Source organism: Oryctolagus cuniculus, chromosome 19, assembly GCF_964237555.1.
Source record: "Oryctolagus cuniculus chromosome 19, mOryCun1.1, whole genome shotgun sequence".
NCBI classification, from domain to species: Eukaryota; Metazoa; Chordata; class Mammalia; order Lagomorpha; family Leporidae; genus Oryctolagus; species Oryctolagus cuniculus.
In genome coordinates, this window is record NC_091450.1 from 33,887,896 (window position 1) to 33,909,336 (window position 21,441).

General features: G+C 67.0%; 1 protein-coding gene across 4 annotated transcripts in view; it reads left to right on the plus strand.

Moving 5' to 3' along the window:
* LMF1 (lipase maturation factor 1) overlaps positions 1 to 21,441 on the plus strand; it is a 91,248-nt gene that overhangs the window by 33,437 nt on the left and 36,370 nt on the right. For all 4 annotated transcript variants that reach the window (XR_011384472.1, XR_011384471.1, XM_070064187.1 and 1 more), the window contains exon 3: positions 946 to 956. Coding sequence is in view for 2 of the 4 variants with exons in the window: in XM_070064187.1 (XP_069920288.1) it covers positions 946 to 956 (11 nt within the window). In the remaining 2 variants the exon portion in view is untranslated. The remainder of the gene's footprint in view (positions 1 to 945; positions 957 to 21,441) is intronic.

Below are 21,441 nucleotides of genomic sequence, written 5' to 3' on the forward strand. Positions count from 1 at the left end.
ACGTGGCTACAGGGGCCCAAGCACGTGGCCATCCTCCACTGCCCAGGTGCCTTGGCAGGGAGCTGGATCAGACGTGCGGCATCACACAGGATGTCAGCGTCTCACACCGGCCCCGGAGAGTCCTGAAATCCTTGCTGACGAAGTTGAAAGCATTCTCATCCCCTGATCCTGGCCCCTGCCACCCCCCTGCGGTGGACTGCGTGTCTCCCACCCCCCTGCGGTGGACTGCGTGTCTCCCACCCCCCTGCGGTGGACTGCGGGTCTCCCACCCCCCTGCGGTGGACTGCGGGTCTCCCACCCCCCTGCGGTGGATTGCGTGTCTCCCACCCCCCTGTGGTGGATTGCGTGTCTCCCACCCCCCTGCGGTGGACTGTGTGGCCTGGGCTTCCCGTGTCGCAGCCGGTGTGTGCCTGTGCTCCCTGAGGGGGCTTTCTCGTGGCCTCCAAGGGGGTCTTGTGGCAGGGGTCAGCTGGAGAGGCCCGAGACCCCCCCCACCCCTCCCCAGCGAACGTTCCAGGGCCCACGGGGACTAGGGTGTCTGGTCGGGGTCCTGCACACGTGTCGGCTGCGGTCATGTCCTTCGCTCTCTCTGGGCGTGCGGCACGCAGGGTCTGGGCAGCCTGGCCGTGGCCACCGAGCTTCTGGCGGTCAGTGGCGGCGGAGAGCTTGCTGCTGCCTTTGCCATGTGCCCCTCTCCTGGCCAGCCCTGCTCAAAATCATGGGGCGCCCTTTAAAATTCAGGCCCCGCACAGGGTGCTCGATGGGCGTGGTCTACCCCGCGGGAGAGCCGCGGGCTCTGTTCGCTGTCCCACAGTTTGCATGGGCTCCTGTGCCCGTTTGGTGCCTGCCCTCGCTGCCCAGGGCTCAGCGGGTGGGCGTCACTCAGCGGGGAGCTTTTGGCCAGAGCAAACCAGCGGTCTCACGTTTCTCCTCTTTGTTTTCCAGGTACTCTTTCGGTAAGTGAAAGGCACCTAGAACCCCCGAGAGTTAGCGCTGCCAGCCGGGTATGTATCTACACGCTTGGGGCTTCCTCCTCGGGGCGCACCGCGTGTCCACTGCCAGTCCTGGCCAGGTGGGCCCTGCCCGGGGTCGCCCGCACCGCGTGGCAGCAGGGAGCCGACGGTGCTAGGGCGCTCCCACAGGTCCCGTGTGCCCCCGGGCCTGCACCCCGTCCGCCTGAGAGAGCCTTGCAGGGCACGCGGGGCCACTGGGTTTGTGCTTTCTGTGACGGAGCCCCCCAGCCCACACTTGGAGGCAGATGCTGGAGGGCAGGCGGGGCGGGGGCTTTCTGGAGACCCGCGGTGGCTTCGTGAGGAGAGCGTCTGCAAACCCTCGGGGGAGGGCCCAGTGCCCGGAGTTGGCGGGAGAGCTGGCAGGCAGGTGTTACTTGCAGGGCCGGTGTGTCCCGTGTCGGTGCCGTGGGGTGAGGGCCCGGCAGGCTGGGCTCCGGCCTCGAGCCTGTGCCGAGGCTGCGGAAGGTGCCTTCTGCACGCCCAAGCCCCGCTCTCCTCTCGGTCACGGCTCAGGGCAGGCTCGGACCCTGTCCTGGGACCTGTGGGAGGTCTCTGTGGCCTCACTGGGCTCTTGGTGCGAGTGCAGCATCGTCCTGGGCTTGTGCCCTGTGTGCACTCCATGAGGGCTGGGGGCCCTTCCTCCTGCTCGGCCGGGTGTGTGTGTGTGTGTGTGTGTGTGTGTGACGTCGTTCACAGCCACGCACAATGAGCAAGTGCAAGTCCGCCTGCCGTGGGCTTCCTGCGTTTGAGCCCTGTCCGTGGTTGCCTGGGCGGGGCCAGCCCCGATCGCGGTCGGGCCTTATGCGGCTCCTCAAGTGTGGGGCGTGTGGGGCGTGTGCGGGCAGAGCCCCTTGCCCTGGGTGTGGGGAGAGGGCCCACCGCAGGCGCGGAGCCCTGCAGCCGGGGACTTGGGTTTTCTCAGGCTGGCTGCACTTCCTTCAGAATATTCAAGTTTTTGTCAGCACGTCTCTGCTGTCTTAAGGGGTCTTTCCCACGGGCGATAGCCCCAGGCCTGCCCCGTCCCCTGCCGCCGTGCCCTGCGCTGTGTCCCGCGTTGCTGAGTGAGGAGGCCGCATCAGTGGGGCAGTGTTTGCCAGCTCCGGCGCCTGGCACTTCAAAGGCTGCGTGCCCAAGCCGGCTTCCTGCCTCCTGGGGCAGGAGCTTCCTGCCGGGCCTGGGCTCCCGCTGGGAGCTGCCGCGTCTGCCTCTGAAGACAGCAGGGCCAGGCACAGGCCAGCCTCCTGGCAGGGCCTCCCAGCTCGCTGCCCCGATGTGGCTGCTTAACCCTGTGGGACTCTGTGTGGCAGAGGGGTTCTGGCGGAGCTTGCTGAGGACTGGCCCTGCCCTGGGGCCGGGCCGAGACCCCTGTCCTGTCCCAGCCCAGACACCGGGCAGGTCTCAGGCTTGGGAGTGCCGGGCTGGGGGGTGTGGCCTCTCCCGGTCCAGGGGCTGGGGGGTGTGGCCTCTCCTGGTCCAGTGGTCGTGGAGGAGGAGCGCTTTCCTGAGGACTTGGGGTGCTTCAGGCCCCGAAAAGCACTCTGTGACCCTTGTGTCTTTTATCTTGGGCTCCGGTGTGGCAGTGTTGCCTCCAGGAACACCAGAGGTGGGGAGGGACAAGGGGCCTCGCTGTTAGAGGGGGCGGGGCTGCTGCCCGCACAGACGCTTGCAGTGGGGGGCAGGGCGGGGTACATGGGGCCCAGTGCTCCCACGCTCACTGCTGCCCATCCCCATGAGAATGGGGCCTCCTCATTTTCTTTCCTTTTTTTTTAAAGTGGATCTTTTATTTAAAGATGTATTTATTTGAAAGGCAGAGAGAGAGAGAGAGGTCTTCATCTGCTGGTTGACCCCCAAATGGCTGCAGTGGCCAGAGCTGGGCTGATCCAAAGCCAGGAGCTTCTCCTGGTCTCCCACGCGGGTGCAGGGCCCAAGCACTGGGGCCATCCTCCACTGCTTTCCCAGGCCACAGCAGGGAGCTGGACCGGAAGAGGAGCAGCTGGGACTCAAACCGGCGCCCGTAAGGGATGCTGGTGCTGCAGGTGGACGCTGAGCCCACTCCGCCACAGCACTGCCCCCTCCTCTTTTTGAAGAGGCAGAAGCCAGAGAGCCTCGGGCTCTTCCTGGGGCTGGGCCAGCTCTCAGCAGGCCCCGGTGCCTGTGCCCGCCCACAGCCCTGTCGGGCACAGGAGAGCCCAGCGACAGCTGGGGTCTGGTCTGGGTGGCTCCCTGGCCTCACGGAGAGCCGTCGCATGGTGGGCGCAAGGAGCCACTGCCTCAGGTTAACGGATCGCAGTGGGTGGCACTCGGGGCAGGGTCCCTGGGCAAGGGCTGGGCGTGGTGGCCCCTCCCCAGGTGCGGGGCTGGGCAGAGGTGGGGCCTGGCTGCAGGGCCCCCACAGGCAGGCTGGGCAGAGGCGGGGCCTGGCTGCAGGGCCCCCACAGGCAGGCTGGGCAGAGGCGGGGCCTGGCTGCAGGGCCCCCACAGGCAGGCTGGGCAGAGGCGGGGCCTGGCTGCGGGGCCCCCACAGGAGGCTGGTGTCCTGTGCCGCGTGTCTAGAGGGGTTGCAGGCAGAATGGCTTCTGGCTTGGGGGCCGAGCTCGTGCTGAGTGGGAACTCCTCTCGTGGGGGGTCTAGGCCGCCGCTCAGCGGTGTCACCCTGCCTCACTGAGGGTCTAGGCTGCTCAGTGGGTGTCACCCTGCCTCGTTGGGGGGTCTAGGCCACCGCTCAGCGGGTGTCACCCTGCCCTACTGGGGGATCTAGGCTGCCGCTCAGCGGTGTCACCCTGCCTCGTTGAGGGTCCAGACCGCTCAGTGGTGTCACCCTGCCTTGTCGGGGGGTCTAGGCTGCTCAGTGGGTGTCACCCTGCCTTACTGGGGGATCTAGGCTGCCGCTCAGCGATGTCACCTTGCCTTGTCAGGGGGTCTAGGCCGCTCAGCGGTGTCACCCTGCCTCATGGAGGGGTCTAGGCCTCTCCGCCAGTGTCTAGGCCACCGCTCAGTGGGTGTCACCCTGTTTCCTGTGGCAGCAGCTCCTCTGGCCATAGCTGTGGGTTGAATGCTGCCTGTGACCCTTCACCCTTGCTGCTCTTAAACTCCTGCTCGGAGGACAGCTTAATGAGGGGTTTCCTGGCCTGACTGGAGGGTTTTATTAAAACCTGCCAGTGCTGGGGCGGAGCCTGCAGGAAACCCTGGCCCCGGCTGGGCTGCAGCATGTCCCCCGGGAGTGTCCACGGCTCTGGGACCCTACGCTGTGCTCCTGGCTGCTCTGTGCTCCTGGCCACACAGCTCTCCTTCCCCACGGCCCCTCTCTGGGCGTCTGTGTGGACGTCACCCTTAGCCAGCCGCTGTGGGAGGAATCCTGCTGAGCACAGTCCCCAGAGTGTTACCTAAGCTGACAGCACCGTGGCCTGGACGTGGGGTGACCGTGGGTGTGCCCTACACAGGGAGGACACAGGGCCTGGCGTGGGCTGCTTAGGGCCAGGTGCTGTGTGACCATCTCGGCGGGTCACCCCAGAGGGACAGAAACGGTTGGACAGCATCCTTCCCTGGGTGGTCCCAGAGGGAGAGGCCCCACCGGCCCCCAGCCTGAGTCTCCCCTCCAGCAGGGCTCTGCTTTCTGGTGTCTCTGCCACTCTCCCTGGGCGTGATCTTTCCTGGGGTGGCACAGAGGACCTGGGACGTGGGCCATGACCTGTAGGTGACAGCCTGAGCCCTGGGCCGGTGTGCGTGGCCACCTGTGGCCTCCCCATGGCACATGGTCAGTGTTCAGCCAGCACATTGAAAGGAGAGCCAAGAGTGGTCTCTGCACACCGGGCCTCTGGGGCTGCTGTGGGGCCCCGTCACTCCTAGTGGCCATGCTCCTGACGCACCTGGGGTCGCTGCCGTCTGCAGGGCGTCCTGTCTCGCCCAGTGCTGGGCACCTGGGTCGCTGCCGTCTGCAGGGCGTCCTGTCTCGCCCAGTGCTGGGCACCTGGGTCGCTGCCGTCTGCAGGGCGTCCTGTCTCGCCCAGTGCTGGGCACCTGGGTCGCTGCCGTCTGCAGGGCGTCCTGTCTCGCCCAGTGCTGGGCACCTGGGTCGCTGCCGTCTGCAGGGCGTCCTGTCTCGCCCAGTGCTGGGCACCTGGGTCGCTGCCGTCTGCAGGGCGTCCTGTCTCGCCCAGTGCTGGGCACCTGGGTCGCTGCCGTCTGCAGGGCGTCCTGTCTCGCCCAGTGCTGGGCACCTGGGTCGCTGCCGTCTGCAGGGCGTCCTGTCTCGCCCAGTGCTGGGCACCTGGGTCGCTGCCGTCTGCAGGGCGTCCTGTCTCGCCCAGTGCTGGGCACCTGGGTCGCTGCCCCTGCTCTTGGGTACGCTGCTCAGCTCCACAGTCAATCACACATGCAGACGCACACGGAAACACACGTGCATAGACACAGAGCTATACACAGACACAGAAATGCAGACACAGATGCACACACACCCACAGAAACATGCGCACAGACACCAAAATGCAGACAGACACACGTGAGAAACATGCGCACAGACACCAAATGCAGAGGCACATGCATAGACAGACACGTGCATAGACAGAGTTAGACACAAAGACACAGAAATGCAGACACATGCAGAAACACGCACACAGACACCAAAATGCAGAGACACATGCGTAGACGCACAGAGCTACGCACACAGAGAAATGCAGACACACACAGACATACACAGAAACATGGACACAGATGCACACACAGACACGCATGCATAGACACAGATGTGCACACACAAATGCAGATGCAGATACATGTGTGTAGACAGACACAGAGCTACGCACACACACAGATGCACAGACGCTTCATAGACACAGAAACATGCACACATGTACACACACATACACACCAAGACACAGACACATATCCACACACACGTAGACGGACGTACACAGACACCCCCACACAGCTGCACACACACACACACACACACGTACATAGACACACGGAGGTGCACACACAGACACTCACGCACACTCAGGTTGGGGTTGACGTCTGAGTTACGCACGTGGGGCTGTGCTGTGTGCACGTCTTTCCTTCTCTCTGTCTCATCGTCACCTGGCACAGCAGCGCCCGCCGAGCCCGGGCGCCCCGCTCTGCTCTCCCCACCACATCCGTTCCTCGCTGCTGTGCGGTGTGGAGTCCTGGAGGATGTTCTGCTAGGATGCCTCCGTCCTGACCGCTGGGACGGCGTCATCCACGGTTGGGGGGGGGCAGCACCTGCTGTGTGCAGTGTGGTGGTGACGTCATGGCGGGCCGCTGCCTGGTCCCAGGAAGGTGGTTCTGCTCCCGCCGTGGCCGCTGGCAGCTGACGCCCGCCTGGGGCCCCCGCCGATGGGGGTCTGACTGGAGCCGGCCCCTGCGCCCCTCTGCCGTCGCGGCTGGCCGCAGCTGTTCCCGGTCAGAGCCCCCAGCTGCCGTGAGACGGGGCCTGTGGCCGCCCCCGCCCCCGCCCCCGCCCAGAGCTGTGGGTTGTCCCCTCTGGGGTCTTTGCAGAGCTCACGGAGCTTGGAAAGCGTTGGAGTCTGGTAGCTACTTCAGCAGGTGGCTTCCTGCTCCTGAGAGAAAACGTTTGCTGCTCTCTGATGTCTCCCGTTGATGGCAGCTTCCCCTCCTGTTAGGCCCCGAGGCGCCCCCCCCACCCCACCGTGGCCGCCCAGCTCGGCGACAGGCGGGTGCGGGCCCGGGATGAGCGCTGTGTGCAGCCGCGCGCCCGAAGGCCACGCCCGGGCCTCAGGGTCCCCTTCTGTTCCTCTGTTCCTCGGCTCTGGGTTTACTGTGCCACGACCAGGCAGCGCGGCCGCAAGCTTGACCTTTAGTTGTTAAAGAAAAGCTGCCTGTGTCACCTGTTCACCCCGGCACCGCCTGGATCTGCTCGCGTCTGTCTGAGGTGTGGACGTGGGTTGTTCTGGCACCTGACGCCCGACCTTGCGTAAATGCTCGTGTCGTGAATGACAGCCCAGCGCTCTTCTCCCCTCTCGGGGCAGCCGCGTCACGACTGTGACCAGAACTTTCCTTTGCAAAGGAGAGCCCTTCGTTGCTGATTGTGTGACTGTCTGGCGTGAGCTCCGTGTTTTTCCCAGTAACCCTTTGTTTGCCCTGGAGTTAATAGCTACCTCTTCCTTCTTTAGGTGGCTTTTATTTAAAAATTTATTTTTTTATTTATGCGAAAGAGTGGGGTGGGGGGGGACACAGATCTGCCATCTGTTGGTTTGCTCCCCAAATGGCTGCAATCACTGGGGCTGGGCCAGGCCAAAGCCAGGAGCCAAGGGCTCCATCGGGGTGTGCCACGTGGGTGCAGGGCCCAAGCACTTGGGCCATCGTCCCCTGCCCCCCAGGGGCAGCAGCACGGAGCTGGAGCGGAGCAGAGCAGCAGGGCTCTCACTGGCGCGGGCTCCCAGAACCGGCTTTCCCCGCTGCGCCGCGACGCCCCCTGCTGCTCCCTTGTGCTCTGCTCTGACCGTGGCTCCGTTGGCTGTCCCCAGCAGCAGGTCACGTCGGCGTCTCCGTGTCAAGGGATCTGCGCTCGGATCTGCCGCTGCTCGAGGCGGGGCTTCGGGGCAGCGCTCTGTCCAGGGCAGCATTGCTTCCCCTGTTGCCTTTGGGGTCCTTGCAGCTCCCCGGGCAGTGGCTGAGCTGTGCAGCCTCCGCCCCCTCCCCCGGCCCCTCAGCCCTCTGCTGCTGTGGTTGGCAGAGATGCCTGGGAGCGGCTGGCGTCTGCCGTGCTGGACAAGCCGCTGTCTCTGTCAGTTCACCCAGCGACTTTCTGCAGGCGAATGTGGTCGCCTGAGCCGTGGGCGAGGCCGTGGGGGAAGGCGTGGCCTGAGCCGTGGGAGAGGCCGTGGAGGGAATGTGGTCACCTGAGCCATGGGGGAAGGCGTGGCCTGAACCATGGCAGGGAAGGCGTGGCCTGAGCCGTGGGCAAAGCCGTGGAGGTGCTTGGTCTCAGATGCTGCTGAAGCCACCCAGCCCTAGCACCTGCAGCACCTGGTGCCCCTGCAGCCTCCTGGCTCGGGTCCCCGTAGTTGAAGGCGGGAACCTGTGCCAGTGCAGTGACAGGAAGAGGCCCCGTGGCCCACCCGGAGGGGCAGCTGGGCCAGTTCCTTTGGTAAATGCTTTGATCTTTTTTTTTTTTTTTTTTTTTTTGACAAGCAGAGTGGACAGTGAGAGAGAGAGACAGAGAGAAAGGTCTTCCTTTGCCGTTGGTTCACCCTCCAATGGCCGCCGCGGTCGGCGCGCTGCGGCCGGCGCACCGTGCTGATCCGAAGGCAGGAGCCAGGAGCCAGGTGCTTCTCCTGGTCTCCCATGGGGTGCAGGGCCCAAGCACTTGGGTCATCCTTCACTGCACTCCCTGGCCACAGCAGAGAGCTGGCCTGGAAGAGGGGCAACCGGGACAGAATCCGGCGCCCCAACCGGGACTAGAACCCAGTGTGCCGGCGCCGCTAGGCGGAGGATTAGCCTAGTGAGCCGCGGCGCCGGCTTGGTAAATGCTTTGATCTTTTAAAGAGAAACTCTGGACAGGAAGACCGTGCCTCGCTGCCGTGACAGTAGCAGCGTTGTCTGTGGACTCGGGAGGCGCAGCCGCAGCCAGTCCCGGTCCTCAGCTTGGAGGAGGGACCTATCCCAGGCTATTCAGGGCCTCCTCTTCGCAGGGGCCTCGGGCCCGTCCCGTGCTGCCCCACCTCCACGCCGTGCCCGGCAGGCTGGTCTTACCTTGGCCTCCGCCTCGGTGAGCAGCTCCGGGCAGTGGGAAGCTGCCGAGGGTCTCGGTGATGCTGTGGCTGCTCAGAGCCACCGTGGTGCCCTCCTGTGTTTGCCCGCTGCTGCATGGTGCCCCTGCCCCCAGGGCGCCCTGTGTTTGCCCGCTGCTGCACGGTGCCCCCCGCCCCCAGGGCGCCCTGTGTTTGCCCGCTGCTGCTCTGGCACGCTGCTTTCTCGGGTCCAGTTCCCGTCTCTGCGTCGGCCCCTCCAGGCTGTCCCCACAGTACCTGGAGTGGAGAGCTTGGTGGCGGTGACAGACCCGCACCTGGCCCCTGTGCGCAGCCACGGGGCTCCGGGCCACATGTGGCTGTCACAAGAGTGCACAGAAGAAGCGTGATGCCTTCCCAGGCTCACCACACGTCCAGGCGGCTTGGTGGTGAGCAACGGGTCACTTCCAGAAACCTGCTCGCCGTTCTCTGATGGCCAGCAGTCCCAGAGCCGCGGGCACGGGTGGTTGCAGCGTGTGTCCAGCTCACTGTGCAGAGGGTGTCGCTGGCCTGAGTGTGTGGTGCCTCTTCCTCCTCGCACAGCAGCTCGTGCCCACAGGGCACCGAGGCGAAGCGTCCACCCTCAGCCATGGGCAGCGTGGGAAGCCACAGCGTGCAGTGGGCAGCGGCCACTCCGGCCCCGTCAGAGCTTCATGCTCCCTGACCTCCGCAGGGTGACCCAGCACCAGGACAGGGAGCGACGGCTATGCCCAGTCAGGCCTGGTCACCTTGGGTGGGCCTGGAGCTCGCGGTGACCATGTCAAAGGTGTGTACCCGTGTGCCGTGTGGACAGCTCTTGGAGAAGCCCAGCGTGGGGTGGGCGTTTGGCCTGAGCCCGTGCCCCACGCTAGGGGACTGGATTTGGTTCCTGGCTTCCGCTCAAGACGGCAGCATCCCGATGGAGAACCTGGGAGGCAGAGGTGGTGGCTCAAGGCCTTGGGCCCAGCACCCACATGGCGCCCCGGTGGAGTTCTGGGTTCCGGGTTGGCCTGGCCTAGACCCAGCTGTTGTGGGCATTTGGGGCGTGAGCCAGCAGGTGGAAGAACTCTGTCTCTCTGCACCTCAAATGAATCAGTAAGAACAATTAGCAAAAAGCAAGCTTGCAGAGTTAGTGCCGAGAGCTCCCATCCCCCTCCGCCCACCTCCCTTCCAGCGCCTTCCAGATGTGAAGCGTGGTGCTCCACGGGAAGCCGTCTGTGGCTTTAGACAGCAGGCCACGTGCTAGCTGTGCTGTCCACCACCGCCAGGACCAGCGGGGCCACACAGCACACGGCCCTCACGGCTCCTGCACGCTGCACCTCCTCACGACCGTGGCTGTGCTGGGCGGTCCTGGCGCCCACCCTCTTGCAGGCTCCCCCCACCACCAGAAGCCCCGCCTTAGCCAGGCCCGCCCCGGAGCCCTGGTCCCACCTGATGGGGAGTGGCGTCCTCTTGGTGGACAGAGTTGGAAAATACCAGAATGCTCGCACGGGAATGGCCGCTGGCCCGGACGCGGGCGACCCTTGGGAGGTGGTGTCCAATGCCCTGCTAGACAGAGCTGCACTGTGAGGGCTGTGGGTGGGGCTTCCCCATGCCCTGGCGCTGGGGGAGGGGCTGTCACGTGGCTGGTGCACGTCAGAGGTCGTGGACCCTGGGGACTTGCCGGGACCCTGCAGCTGCTCTAAAGCGAATTCAAAATTCACAGGCCTGTGGTCACCGTACGTTTCAGCCTGTGTGTATTTTTTTTTTTAATCAAGCAGAACCCAAATAGAAACTGAAGAATGACCTTGTTTCAAATAGCACTCGAAATACACACGTGACACAGCCACCTGAGTCTGACCCTGTCACATACTTGAAACACACATGGACACAGCTACCCAGGTCTGACCGTGTCACGCAGGGCAGCACTGCTGTCCCGAGGTCCTCACCCGTAGCAGGTGAAGGAGCGCAGGCTGCAGGAGCTCCTGGGAGCCCCGGGCAGCTCGCGGGTTTCGGCGCTGGAGAGCAGGAGTGACGGGATCTTGAGAAACGCCAGTTACTCGGGGCAGCCAGCAGCTCTGCCCCCACACGGGCGTGGGGCGGGCAGCCTGGGGGTCAGGGCTGTGTGGGGCTCCCACGTGGGCGTGGGGCGGACAGCCTGGGGGTCAGGGCTGTGTGGGGCTCCCACGTGGGCGTGGGGCGGGCAGCCTGGGGGTCAGGGCTGTGTGGGGCTCCCACGTGGGCGTGGGCGGGCAGCCTGGGGGTCAGGGCTGTGTGGGGCTCCCACGTGGGCGTGGGGCGGGCAGCCTGGGGGTCAGGGCTGTGTGGGGCTCCCACGTGAGCGTGGGGCGGGCAGCCTGGGGGTCAGGGCTGTGTGGGTCTCCCACGTGAGCGTGGGGCGGGCAGCCTGGGGGTCAGGGCTGTGTGGGGCTCCCACGTGGGCGTGGGGCGGGCAGCCTGGGGGTCAGGGCTGTGTGGGGCTCCCACACGGGCGTGGGGCGGGCAGCCTGGGGGTCAGGGCTGTGTGCGGCTCCCACGTGGGCGTGGGGCGGGCAGCCTGGGGGTCAGGGCTGTGTGGGGCTCCCACGTGGGCGTGGGGCGGGCAGCCTGGGGGTCAGGGCTGTGTGCGGCTCCCACACGGGCGTGGGGCGGGCAGCCTGGGGGTCAGGGCTGTGTGCAGCTCCCACACGGGCATGGGGCGGGCAGCCTGGGGGTCAGGGCTGTGTGGGGCTCCCACGTGGGCGTGGGGCGGGCAGCCTGGGGGTCAGGGCTGTGTGCGGCTCCCACACGGGCGTGGGGCGGGCAGCCTGGGGGTCAGGGCTGTGTGCAGCTCCCACACGGGCATGGGGCGGGCAGCCTGGGGGTCAGGGCTGTGTGGGGCTCCCACGTGGGCGTGGGGCGGGCAGCCTGGGGGTCAGGGCTGTGTGCGGCTCCCACACGGGCGTGGGGCGGGCAGCCTGGGGGTCAGGGCTGTGTGCAGCTCCCACACGGGCGTGGGGCGGGCAGCCTGTGGGTCAGGGCTGTGTGGGGCTCCCACACGGGCGTGGGGCGGGCAGCCTGGGGGTCAGGGCTGTGTGCAGCTCCCACACGGGCGTGGGGCGGGCAGCCTGGGGGTCAGGGCTGTGTGGGGCTCCCACACGGGCGTGGGGCGGGCAGCCTGGGGGCCAGGGCTGTGTGGGGCTCCCACACGGGCGTGGGGCGGGCAGCCTGGGGGTCAGGGCTGTGTGGGGCTCCCACGTGGGCGTGGGGCGGGCAGCCTGGGGGTCAGGGCTGTGTGGGGCTCCCACGTGGGCGTGGGGCGGGCAGCCTGGGGGTCAGGGCTGTGTGGGGCTCCCACACGGGCGTGGGGCGGGCAGCCTGGGGGTCAGGGCTGTGTGGGGCTCCCACACGGGCGTGGGGCGGGCAGCCTGGGAGTCAGGGCTGTGTGCGGCTCCCACACGGGCGTGGGGCGGGCAGCCTGGGGGTCAGGGCTGTGTGGGGCTCCCACACGGGCGTGGGGCGGGCAGCCTTGGGGTCAGGGCTGTGTGGGGCTCCCACGTGGGCGTGGGGCGGGCAGCCTGGGGGTCAGGGCTGTGTGCGGCTCCCACACGGGCGTGGGGCGGGCAGCCTGGGGGTCAGGGCTGTGTGGGGCTCCCACACGGGCATGGGACAGCCTGGGGGTCAGGGCTGTGTGGGGCTCCCACACGGGCGTGGGGCGGGCAGCCTGGGGGCCAGGGCTGTGTGGGGCTCCCACACGGGCGTGGGGCGGGCAGCCTGGGGGTCAGGGCTGTGTGGGGCTCCCACGTGGGCGTGGGGCGGGCAGCCTGGGGGTCAGGGCTGTGTGGGGCTCCCACGTGGGCGTGGGGCGGGCAGCCTGGGGGTCAGGGCTGTGTGGGGCTCCCACACGGGCGTGGGGCGGGCAGCCTGGGGGTCAGGGCTGTGTGCGGCTCCCACATGGGCGTGGGGCGGGCAGCCTGGGGGTCAGGGCTGTGTGGGGCTCCCACACGGGCGTGGGGCGGGCAGCCTTGGGGTCAGGGCTGTGTGGGGCTCCCACGTGGGCGTGGGGCGGGCAGCCTGGGGGTCAGGGCTGTGTGCGGCTCCCACACGGGCGTGGGGCGGGCAGCCTGGGGGTCAGGGCTGTGTGGGGCTCCCACACGGGCATGGGACAGCCTGGGGGTCAGGGCTGTGTGGGGCTCCCACACGGGCGTGGGGCGGGCAGCCTGGGGGTCAGGGCTGTGTGGGGCTCCCACACGGGCATGGGACAGCCTGGGGGTCAGGGCTGTGTGGGGCTCCCACACGGGCGTGGGGCGGGCAGCCTGGGGGTCAGGGCTGTGTGGGGCTCCCACGTGGGCGTGGGGCGGGCAGCCTGGGGGTCAGGGCTGTGTGGGGCTCCCACGTGGGCGTGGGGCGGGCAGCCTGGGGGTCAGGGCTGTGTGGGGCTCCCACGTGGGCGTGGGGCGGGCAGCCTGGGGGTCAGGGCTGTGTGCGGCTCCCACACGGGCGTGGGGCGGGCAGCCTGGGGGTCAGGGCTGTGTGCAGCTCCCACACGGGCGTGGGGCGGGCAGCCTGTGGGTCAGGGCTGTGTGGGGCTCCCACACGGGCGTGGGGCGGACAGCCTGGGGGTCAGGGCTGTGTGCGGCTCCCACGTGGGCGTGGGGCGGGCAGCCTGGGGGTCAGGGCTGTGTGCGGCTCCCACACGGGCGTGGGGCGGGCAGCCTGGGGGTCAGGGCTGTGTGCAGCTCCCACACGGGCGTGGAGGTTTTTCATCCACAGGTTCACTCCCTAGTGGCTCCAACAGCTGGGGATGGGCCAGGCTGAAGCCAGGAGCCTGGAACTCCATCCAGGTCTCCCACACGGGCGGCAGGGGTTCAAGTCCTTGGGCCCTCTTCTGCTGCTTGCCCAGCTGCCTCAGCAGGGAGCGCCATTAGAAGTGGAGCAGGGAACTGGAAACACCGCTCGTGTGGGATCTCGTGTCAGACGGTGGCTTAAGCCATCGCGCCCCATCACCAGCCCCCAAGGTTGTACTGTGTACAGACTGGGTAGCCCAAGGTTGTACTGTGTACAGACTGGGTAGCCCAAGGTTGTACTGTGTACAGACTGGGTAGCCCAAGGTTGTACTGTGTACAGACTGGGTAGCCCAAGGTTGTACTGTGCCATGTTAGCAGACTGGGTAGCCCCCTGGACTGGGCACAAGTGCTGCCCCTAGGGTGCCTTACCTGGTTGGTGGGGGGAGTGGCTATGGAGGCACACTGCCCTGTGTGGTCAGGCTGGGTGGCCCGTGTGGAGCTGACCAGAGGCTGCTCCTGGGGAACTTGGCTGGGGGTAGGCTGGGACCCTTGGAGTCACCGGGACACGGGTAGGACTCTGCAGCATGGCTGCTAGTGTGCCCAGGGCTGCTGATGTCCAGCTCTGCAGGCCAAGTGGGCCAGGGCCAGCCGCCCCTGCCGCCCCCAGAGGCAGATGGCGTCCCACGCTCCTCCTGGGGCCTGCTGGGCACTCAGCCTCTCAGCCTGTGTTAGTCCTGAAGTGCTTGTCGCTCAGTCGTTCCCGCTGTCAGCACTGCTGTGTTCATCCAGACCCAGCAGTGCTGGCCACGGTGGAGTGCACAGATTTCGTCTTCGGGCTCACGGCGACACCCATGGGTCTCAGCGCTGGGCTCACCTGGGTCTGGGCGACACGGTTGTCATGGCAGCGGGGCTGCAGTAAGCAAGGTTGCTGGGACAGGGTCTCAGTGGGGCCGGGGGTGACACAGGCCACGTTGTGTGTGCTGTTTGCTGAACATGTCATAGCGGGAGCGCACAGCTTAGCACAGTCACACGGAAGCACGAGCCCCCCCCCTTCACAGGTGCCCGTCTGCTCCGCTGCTGGGTTTCCGTCCTGTCAGCTGCGAGGTGACGTTTCCCCGATGGCTGACTGTCCGAGGTCCTGGGGGCTGCCCAGTGCTGCGCTCTGTGTGACGTTTCCCCGATGGCTGGCTGTCCGAGGTCCTGGGGGCTGCCCAGTGCTGCACTCTGTGACGTTTCCCCGATGGCTGGCTGTCCGAGGTCCTGGGGGCTGCCCAGTGCTGTGCTCTGTGTGTGTGTAAAGTGTGTGAGGAGGCTGCTGGGACTGGGACAGGCCCCTGCTGGGGGCGGCTGCACACAGGCCTGACCTGGCCCAGACAGACAAGGTGAAGGCAGCGCCCTGGCACCTGGGCTGGGCCGTCCCAGGCCTTTCTGGCAGGACTCACGGTGGTCGCGGGTGTGAGGGGAACCAGCAGGTGGTCTGTGAGGGGAGGCGGCCCCCTCGGCACCCTCCTGGCAGGTGCACGCGTGGGACTTGGACTCAGCAGCATTCTCCAGTGAAGGTCCCTGCGTGGCCGCCCGTGGCCTGTGCCGGGCTGTCTGCGTGGTCGCCCGTGGCCTGTGCTGGGCTGTCTGCGTCCTCCCGAGCCGGGGCAGGATCTTGACCCCGGCTGTGGGGCAGTGTGACTGAGCCGCCAGGGTGTGGGGCCCCTCTGGGTGCTGTGCCTTCGCCCTCTCCAGCTGGGAAGTCTGATGCTGCCCGGTGTTCGTGAGATGTCCCAAGGCCACGGCCCACGGTAGGGCCTCCGAGCATTGCAGACGTGAGCCAGGGGACGACAGGCCCTGCACTCAGGGACACACGTGCAGAGGGGCTGCAGTTCTGTGTGCTCCCGGGTCCAGGCAGGGCCAGCCCCCCGTGCCCTGGGTCTGCGGCGCATGGTCCCTGGGCCCCAGGGTTCGTGGGTCGGCAGAGGCCGCTCCCCAAGCTGGAGGTGCTCTGTGGGCAGCAGCCCTTCCCCATCCGCGTTAGCCGGCACAGGATGAGGTTTTGGTGTGCCAGCTCCTAACTTTTCATCCTCGGCACAGGAACTTGTAAAAGCTCCGGCGCTCCCCAGGGCCGTCATCAGGAGCCCCCCGGGGCAGCGGGTGGCGGCTCAGAGCTGAGTGACAGCGTGAGGAGGGAGCGCCGGCTCTGCTCCCTGTTGCTAATGGTGCAGTTAATGGATTCCCCGTCCTCACGCGGGTGGCGGCTGTCACTTTGAAGGCTCCATCTGCACTATATTTAATTACTCTCCCCAAGTCTCTAAAATAGTTTAGTAGAGCTGATGCGGCCTCGGTTGGCGATTTCTGTCTAGAGCACCCGCCAGACTCCGTGCAGGTTTCTTCCTGGGGGGAGGCCGCTGGCCCATGGCACCCGGACCTTGCCCCCCGACCTGTGCCCCGCCCCGGCTCGCCCTCCGAGACTCGGCGCCGTGCCGGCAGCCAGGTGGCTCCGTCTGCTCCCCTCCCGGCCTGCAGAGCCTGTGGCTCCCGTCCTGCCCTGCTGCCCTGGAGCGAGAACGTGTGCATCGAGGAGCGCCGGGCCCGGCTGCGAGGCCTGCGCCTGTGCCTGCCTGGGGCCACCGGGCCCTGTGCTGCCCGGCCCCCTGCCCGTGGCAGCTCTGCAGTCAGTTGGTTGTCTTAGGATCCCGGCTCTATGTCCGTCTTGGGCTGTGGCTGCCCTTCCTCGCTGTCAGTGTGAAAAGCGCAGCTCGGCCTCTGGCCCGTGACCCTGGACTCTGCGCGGGTTGCCGTGGGCACCCCCACCCTCTGCTCACGGCTTCCCGGGGTCCTTCCTGCGTCCCGTGGGTGCAGATCAGGCCGCTGGGGCGCATCCTCTGCTTCCTTGGTGACAGCCAGGCTTCAGCTCCGTGATGCTCGAGAGTGGGGAGCAGGGGCCGTGCATGGACTGAGGAAGGGGAGGCTCCCGCGGCCGTCCGCCCCGTCCCGGCCGGTGCTGCGGGCTCCTGGTGTTTCCGGCCCCCTGTGGCACTCCCTCAGCCCCGAAGCTGCGTGCGGCCTGAGGCCTTTCATCCGTGACGGGGCCCTGGAGCCCGGCTGCCACGGTCAGGTGGGAAGCGACGCCTGTGCCCTGGGCTCTGCCGTTCGAGGTTGTGCTCGGGACCGAGTGCTGAGGTGCTGTGCGGCGTTGCGTCCCTGGCCAGGGGCTGCACGAGCCGAGAGGACGGAGAGCTGGGGCGGCCCCTGGGGCCAGAGGCTCGCCGTGTGTGCGAGCTCTTGGCCCGCAAGTGGAGGAGCAGGAGGGTGAGGCCGGGGCACCCGAGGCTCCTCCCCGCGTCCGACGCCCGCCCGTCTCTGCGGGACGCTGGGATTGCTCGCTCCTCCCCAGGAGTTCCCCAGGAGTGGCCGAGGCTTGGAGGGCGGCGCATCTGCGGTGGCCGGAGAGGCCCGGCGGCCCCGTCCCCCGAGTGGGAACCTCAGTTCCCGAGTCCGGGAGCTACCCTGAGAGGCCCCACGTGCCGGCCGCCTTCCCTCCCCAGGGCACCGAGGCTCAGCGCCAGAGTGCCGGGAGCTTGGGCGCTGGCCGGGCAGTGCCTTTGCCAGCTCATGGCCCGTTGTCTGGACCCGGCGTCTTCTGTGGCTGTAGAGTTGAGCAGGCAACCGTGACGTTAGGCCGGTTTCTTCTGCCTGCCTCTTCTGGACGTCCTGAGATGCCTCTGTGTGTTGCTACAATTCTGGGACACCCTGTGCCTGGAGCCCTCCTGAGCCAGCCCCTCTGCCCAGGCCTTCCTGCCCCAGCCCTCCTGGCCCAGCCCCTCTGCCCCAGCCCCTCCTGGCTCAGCCCCCCTGCGCCAGCCCCCCTGCCCCAGCCCCTCTGCCCCAGCCCCTCCTGGCCCAGCCCCTCTGCCCCAGCCCCTCTGGCCCAGCCCCTCTGGCCCAGCCCTCCTGGCCCAGTCCCTCTGCCCCAGCCCTCCTGAGCCAGCCCCCCTGTGCCAGCCCCCCTGAGCCAGCCCCTCTGCCCCAGCCCTCCTGGCCCAGCCCCTCTGGCCCAGCCCCTGCAGCCCTCATGAGCCAGTGTTGAGCACAGGTGTCGGACATCTGACCAGGAGTGAGAGCCAGCACGTGAGCTGGCCACGGGCCCAGCAGCTGCAGTTCTCAGACCCGTGTGTGCGGCTTCCTGTGGGCTGGCTGGCCCCTCAGGCGTGGCCACGCCGGGCGGGCGTCCCCTCACCTGCAATGGCTCGGCTGGACTGGTACCTTTCAGGTGACTTTCCGACGGTTGGCCCAGCCTGGCTGTTGCATTGTGGCAGCCACACATGTGGCTGGTTCAGGCCTGCAGGACCCGTGTGCTGTCCCCGCCGCAGCAGTCCAGGCGCCCTAAGGCGCGTTGCGTCTGCAGTATAGACCTGGGGGTGCCTGGTAGGTCCCAGAGGTGCGGTCCCAGCCGCTGATGGGTCTGGCTCCACCCAGCTGTGCCCTCCCCCACGCTGGGGTTTTTCTAGGGGTGTCCCCTGGGAGGGCCAGCCACAGCCTCCAGGAGGCAGTAGGGCCGTGGGCACCCTGGCTTGGTCCCACTTTGCCCAAAGGCTGCCTGTGTGTCAGGCTTGTGGGGTGCCAGGAGCTGCGTTCTCAGCCTCCCACAGGCGGTCCATCCCCCGCTCCATGTCCTGTGGACCACTCCAAGCGAGAGTGGCCAGTGTTCCTCGGTGTCCCAGGAACAGAACATGGCGGTCATGGACGCGAGAGTTCCTGCACCAGCTGTGGGGGCTGTCCGGGGCCTCCCTGTAAGGCTCGCCCCACCCTGTGCCATCCCCGCAGCACGTGCTGGGCACAGATGGCCTCTTCCTGGTGGACGTCGGGAGCCCGGGCTCCTCCTGGGCTTCCTGCCACCGGGGTCATGGGGAAGCGAAGGAGCCAGGACCTGTGTGCCCTGTGCATGGGCGCGTGGCCGGGCCCTGGGCTTCCCAGCTGGAAGATGGAAGGTGGGAGAGCCTGTGGCTCTGAGACCGCCTGTGTGCACAGCCACCGCCCTCCCGTCGCCTGCAGGAGCGGTCTGAACTCCGCCAGCTGCCAGGCTGCTTGGCCGCCGCCCCTGGCAGGAGCCGGGTGTCCCGGAGGCCTTGTCCTCTGCCACACTGGAAACAGTGGCGGCCTTGTGACAGCACAGCTGCTGCAAGCCAGTGGGACCCGGCACAGAGGACGAGCAGGTGGGGCGTCGGCGCCTCCATCCCAGCCAGGGTGCAGCCAGCTGTGGCCACTGTGCGCTGGGGCAGGGCTGAGGGCCAGGAGCTCCAGTCGTTAGAGGCCCCGGGGCCTCTGCTCGGTGGGCGTCTGCCGCTGAGCCCGCAAGGGTGAGGGGTGTTCTGTCCTCTGAGGAGGAGGGGACCCGGCAGCCCCTGCCCTCTCCTACACTCCTGGTGGGAATGGCCCATCTTGCCTCGCCCGCCCGTCACACTGCCTCTTGGCACTTTGTGTCTCTGGGCTCTGCCACTGTGTGTCAGTCAGTTTGACAGGTGTCACTCAGAGTGTGCGTTAAAATTCCGTTCCTCACATCCGTGCAGAACAGGGTGACACGCAGGCAGCTCCGTGCTCGGGGTGGGGTGTCCCGCTTCACCCCTCCGGTTGGGGAGGTGCCCGGCGAAGCAGGGGCAGCCTGGGGGCTGGAGAGAGGACCTCAGCCCCGCTTTTGGCCGCCCGCCCGGCCGGCGAGAGGCAGGGTCGCAGCTGATGCTCCCCGGAGCAGCTCAAAGCTGCACCGAGCAGCCCCTTGCCTGTCCCGTGGAGGCTGTGAAACTGCGTGTGTGGTGCGCGACGGCGTCCACGCCTGGTGCAGACTGGCAGGGAAGGTCTGCTGCCCTGCGCCACACGGGAGGGGGCTTTGGAGACGTGGCGGGGCCCAGTTCTCATTCTGGGAGGTTTCTGGCTGGGTCTGAGCCCAGCTGGACCCCGCATTTCCCTGCCGGAGTCCAGAGGGAGGCGGGGTCTCCTGCCCACAGCAGCCCGCACCACGGGCTCACCCCAGACCCTGCGTAAACACAGCCGTGGCGAGCGCCGCTGCTCGGCGTGCTCCCTGAGTGCTGTCGGCTTGCCGTGGCTTGTTGTTGTTTTTAAGATTTATTTATTTATTATTTGAAAGACAGAGTTACAGAAGTAGAGGTAGAGAGAGAGAGAGAGAGAGAGAAAGGTCTTCCATCTGCTGGATCACTGCCCACATGGCCATAATGACCAGGGCTGTGCCAATCCAAAGCCAGGAGCCAGGAGCTTCTTCCCAGGCTCCCACATGAGTGCAGGGGCCCAAGGACTGGGGCCATCCTCCACTGCTTCCCCAGGCCACCGCAGAGAGCTGGATCGGAAGTGGAGCAGCCGGGACTCCAACCAGTGCCCATATGGGATGCCGGCTCTGCAGGTGGAGGATTATTCCACTGCGCCACAGCGCTGGCCCCTTGGCGTGTTTTTTAGTCGTCTCCATGAGACTGACAGTCTCCCTGCTGGGCCCCGTGGGACCAGCCTCAGGCTGAGCTGTGTAGGCTGAGCCGTGCGGCTCCACCTTCCTGGCCCCAGGTCCCCACGCCTGGGTGAGGCTGCGTGAACAGTGGCAGCGCGAGTTTTCTCCTGGGTCCTGGCTCCCACGCAGCGCAGAGTCCTGGTGGGAGCTGGGATGCCCCACACCCAAACCCTGGCTCCCACGTCGGCACGCTCTCCACCTGCCACTCCCAGAGCAGCCCCACCCTGTCCTGCCTGCGGCTCTGCGGGGCCCCGGCAGCACCTGTGGCCCTCAGGTGGCCACTGTCCTCTAGGCAAGCAGTCGCTGAGGGCTGGCGGGGCCGGGGTGGGGGCCCCTGGGCACCTGGGGCGGACACGGGCACACACAGCTGCAGGCTTCATGGTTTGAAAAACGTGGATTTTGTCTTGTGGAGCAGTTTCTGGGCTGCAGTTACCATGGGAACAGCTCTGCTGTGCCCACGCCAGGTCCCCGCCAGGAGCGTCTGTGTTGCGGGCACACTCCCCATCCACGCCCTCGTCCCCGGCCCTCTGCTCTCCCTGCGGGCCCCGCCCGGGACCCCCGGGATGTCGTCCTGTCTGCTCTGGGCTGGGACGGTTCTCAGACCCCGTGTGGGAGCTGTGTGGCCGTGAGCAGTGCTGCTGGGCACCCGTGGGCTGCCCCCGTGCTGGGGCTTGTCTGACGCTTCCCTGGACCTGAGTGGGGTCGTGGTCTGCAGAGGGGGAGCGGGGAGGGGCAGCGCCTCCTCCTCACGTCCTGTCAAGGGTTCCCTCTGCCCCCTGACCCGCTGCTGCTGCTGTCCCTGACGGCCTGGCCGTGCCTTTGGCGTCTCCACTGCCTATCACGTCCTGTGCTCCCTGGAGGACGTGGCTGTGCCGCCCCATCGAGGGTGGGGGCCTGTGGGTCTGTGAGCCCCCTGAGCTCATGGGGAGAGCGTCCCTGGCTCCCGATACCTGGTGACTGGGTCACAGGTCTGTCGGTGTGAACTCGATGTCTGGCGTGTAGTTTGGGCTGTGATTCACTCCTTTGTTGTTAGCCTGCACTTTTGAACAATTCTTCCGTACAAACAGTTGAGGAACCCCTTATGCTCTTAGGGTTGCCCTGGTGCCTCCTTCCGTCTGCCCACGCTTCCTGCCGGCCCTCCTGGCCCCCACGTCACACACACGCAGGTGCCTGGCCTGTTAGGGGCACGTGACCTTTGTCACCCTGGGGGAGCTCCCAGCAGCACTGCCGCACTAGGGTGAGCTGGTTGTGTGTTCTGGAGAGAGGCTGCCCGTCTCCACGGAGACCAGAACCAAGATGGAATGCGCACTGCCTGCACTGGGGTTTCCCGCAGGAGGGGCAGAGCCACCCTCCCCCGCAGGCCACCTGGCTCTGTGCAGCCCCGCTTCCTTCCGCACCGGGGGCTGTGCTGCCTCCCTGGCCCCCGTCTCCACCCC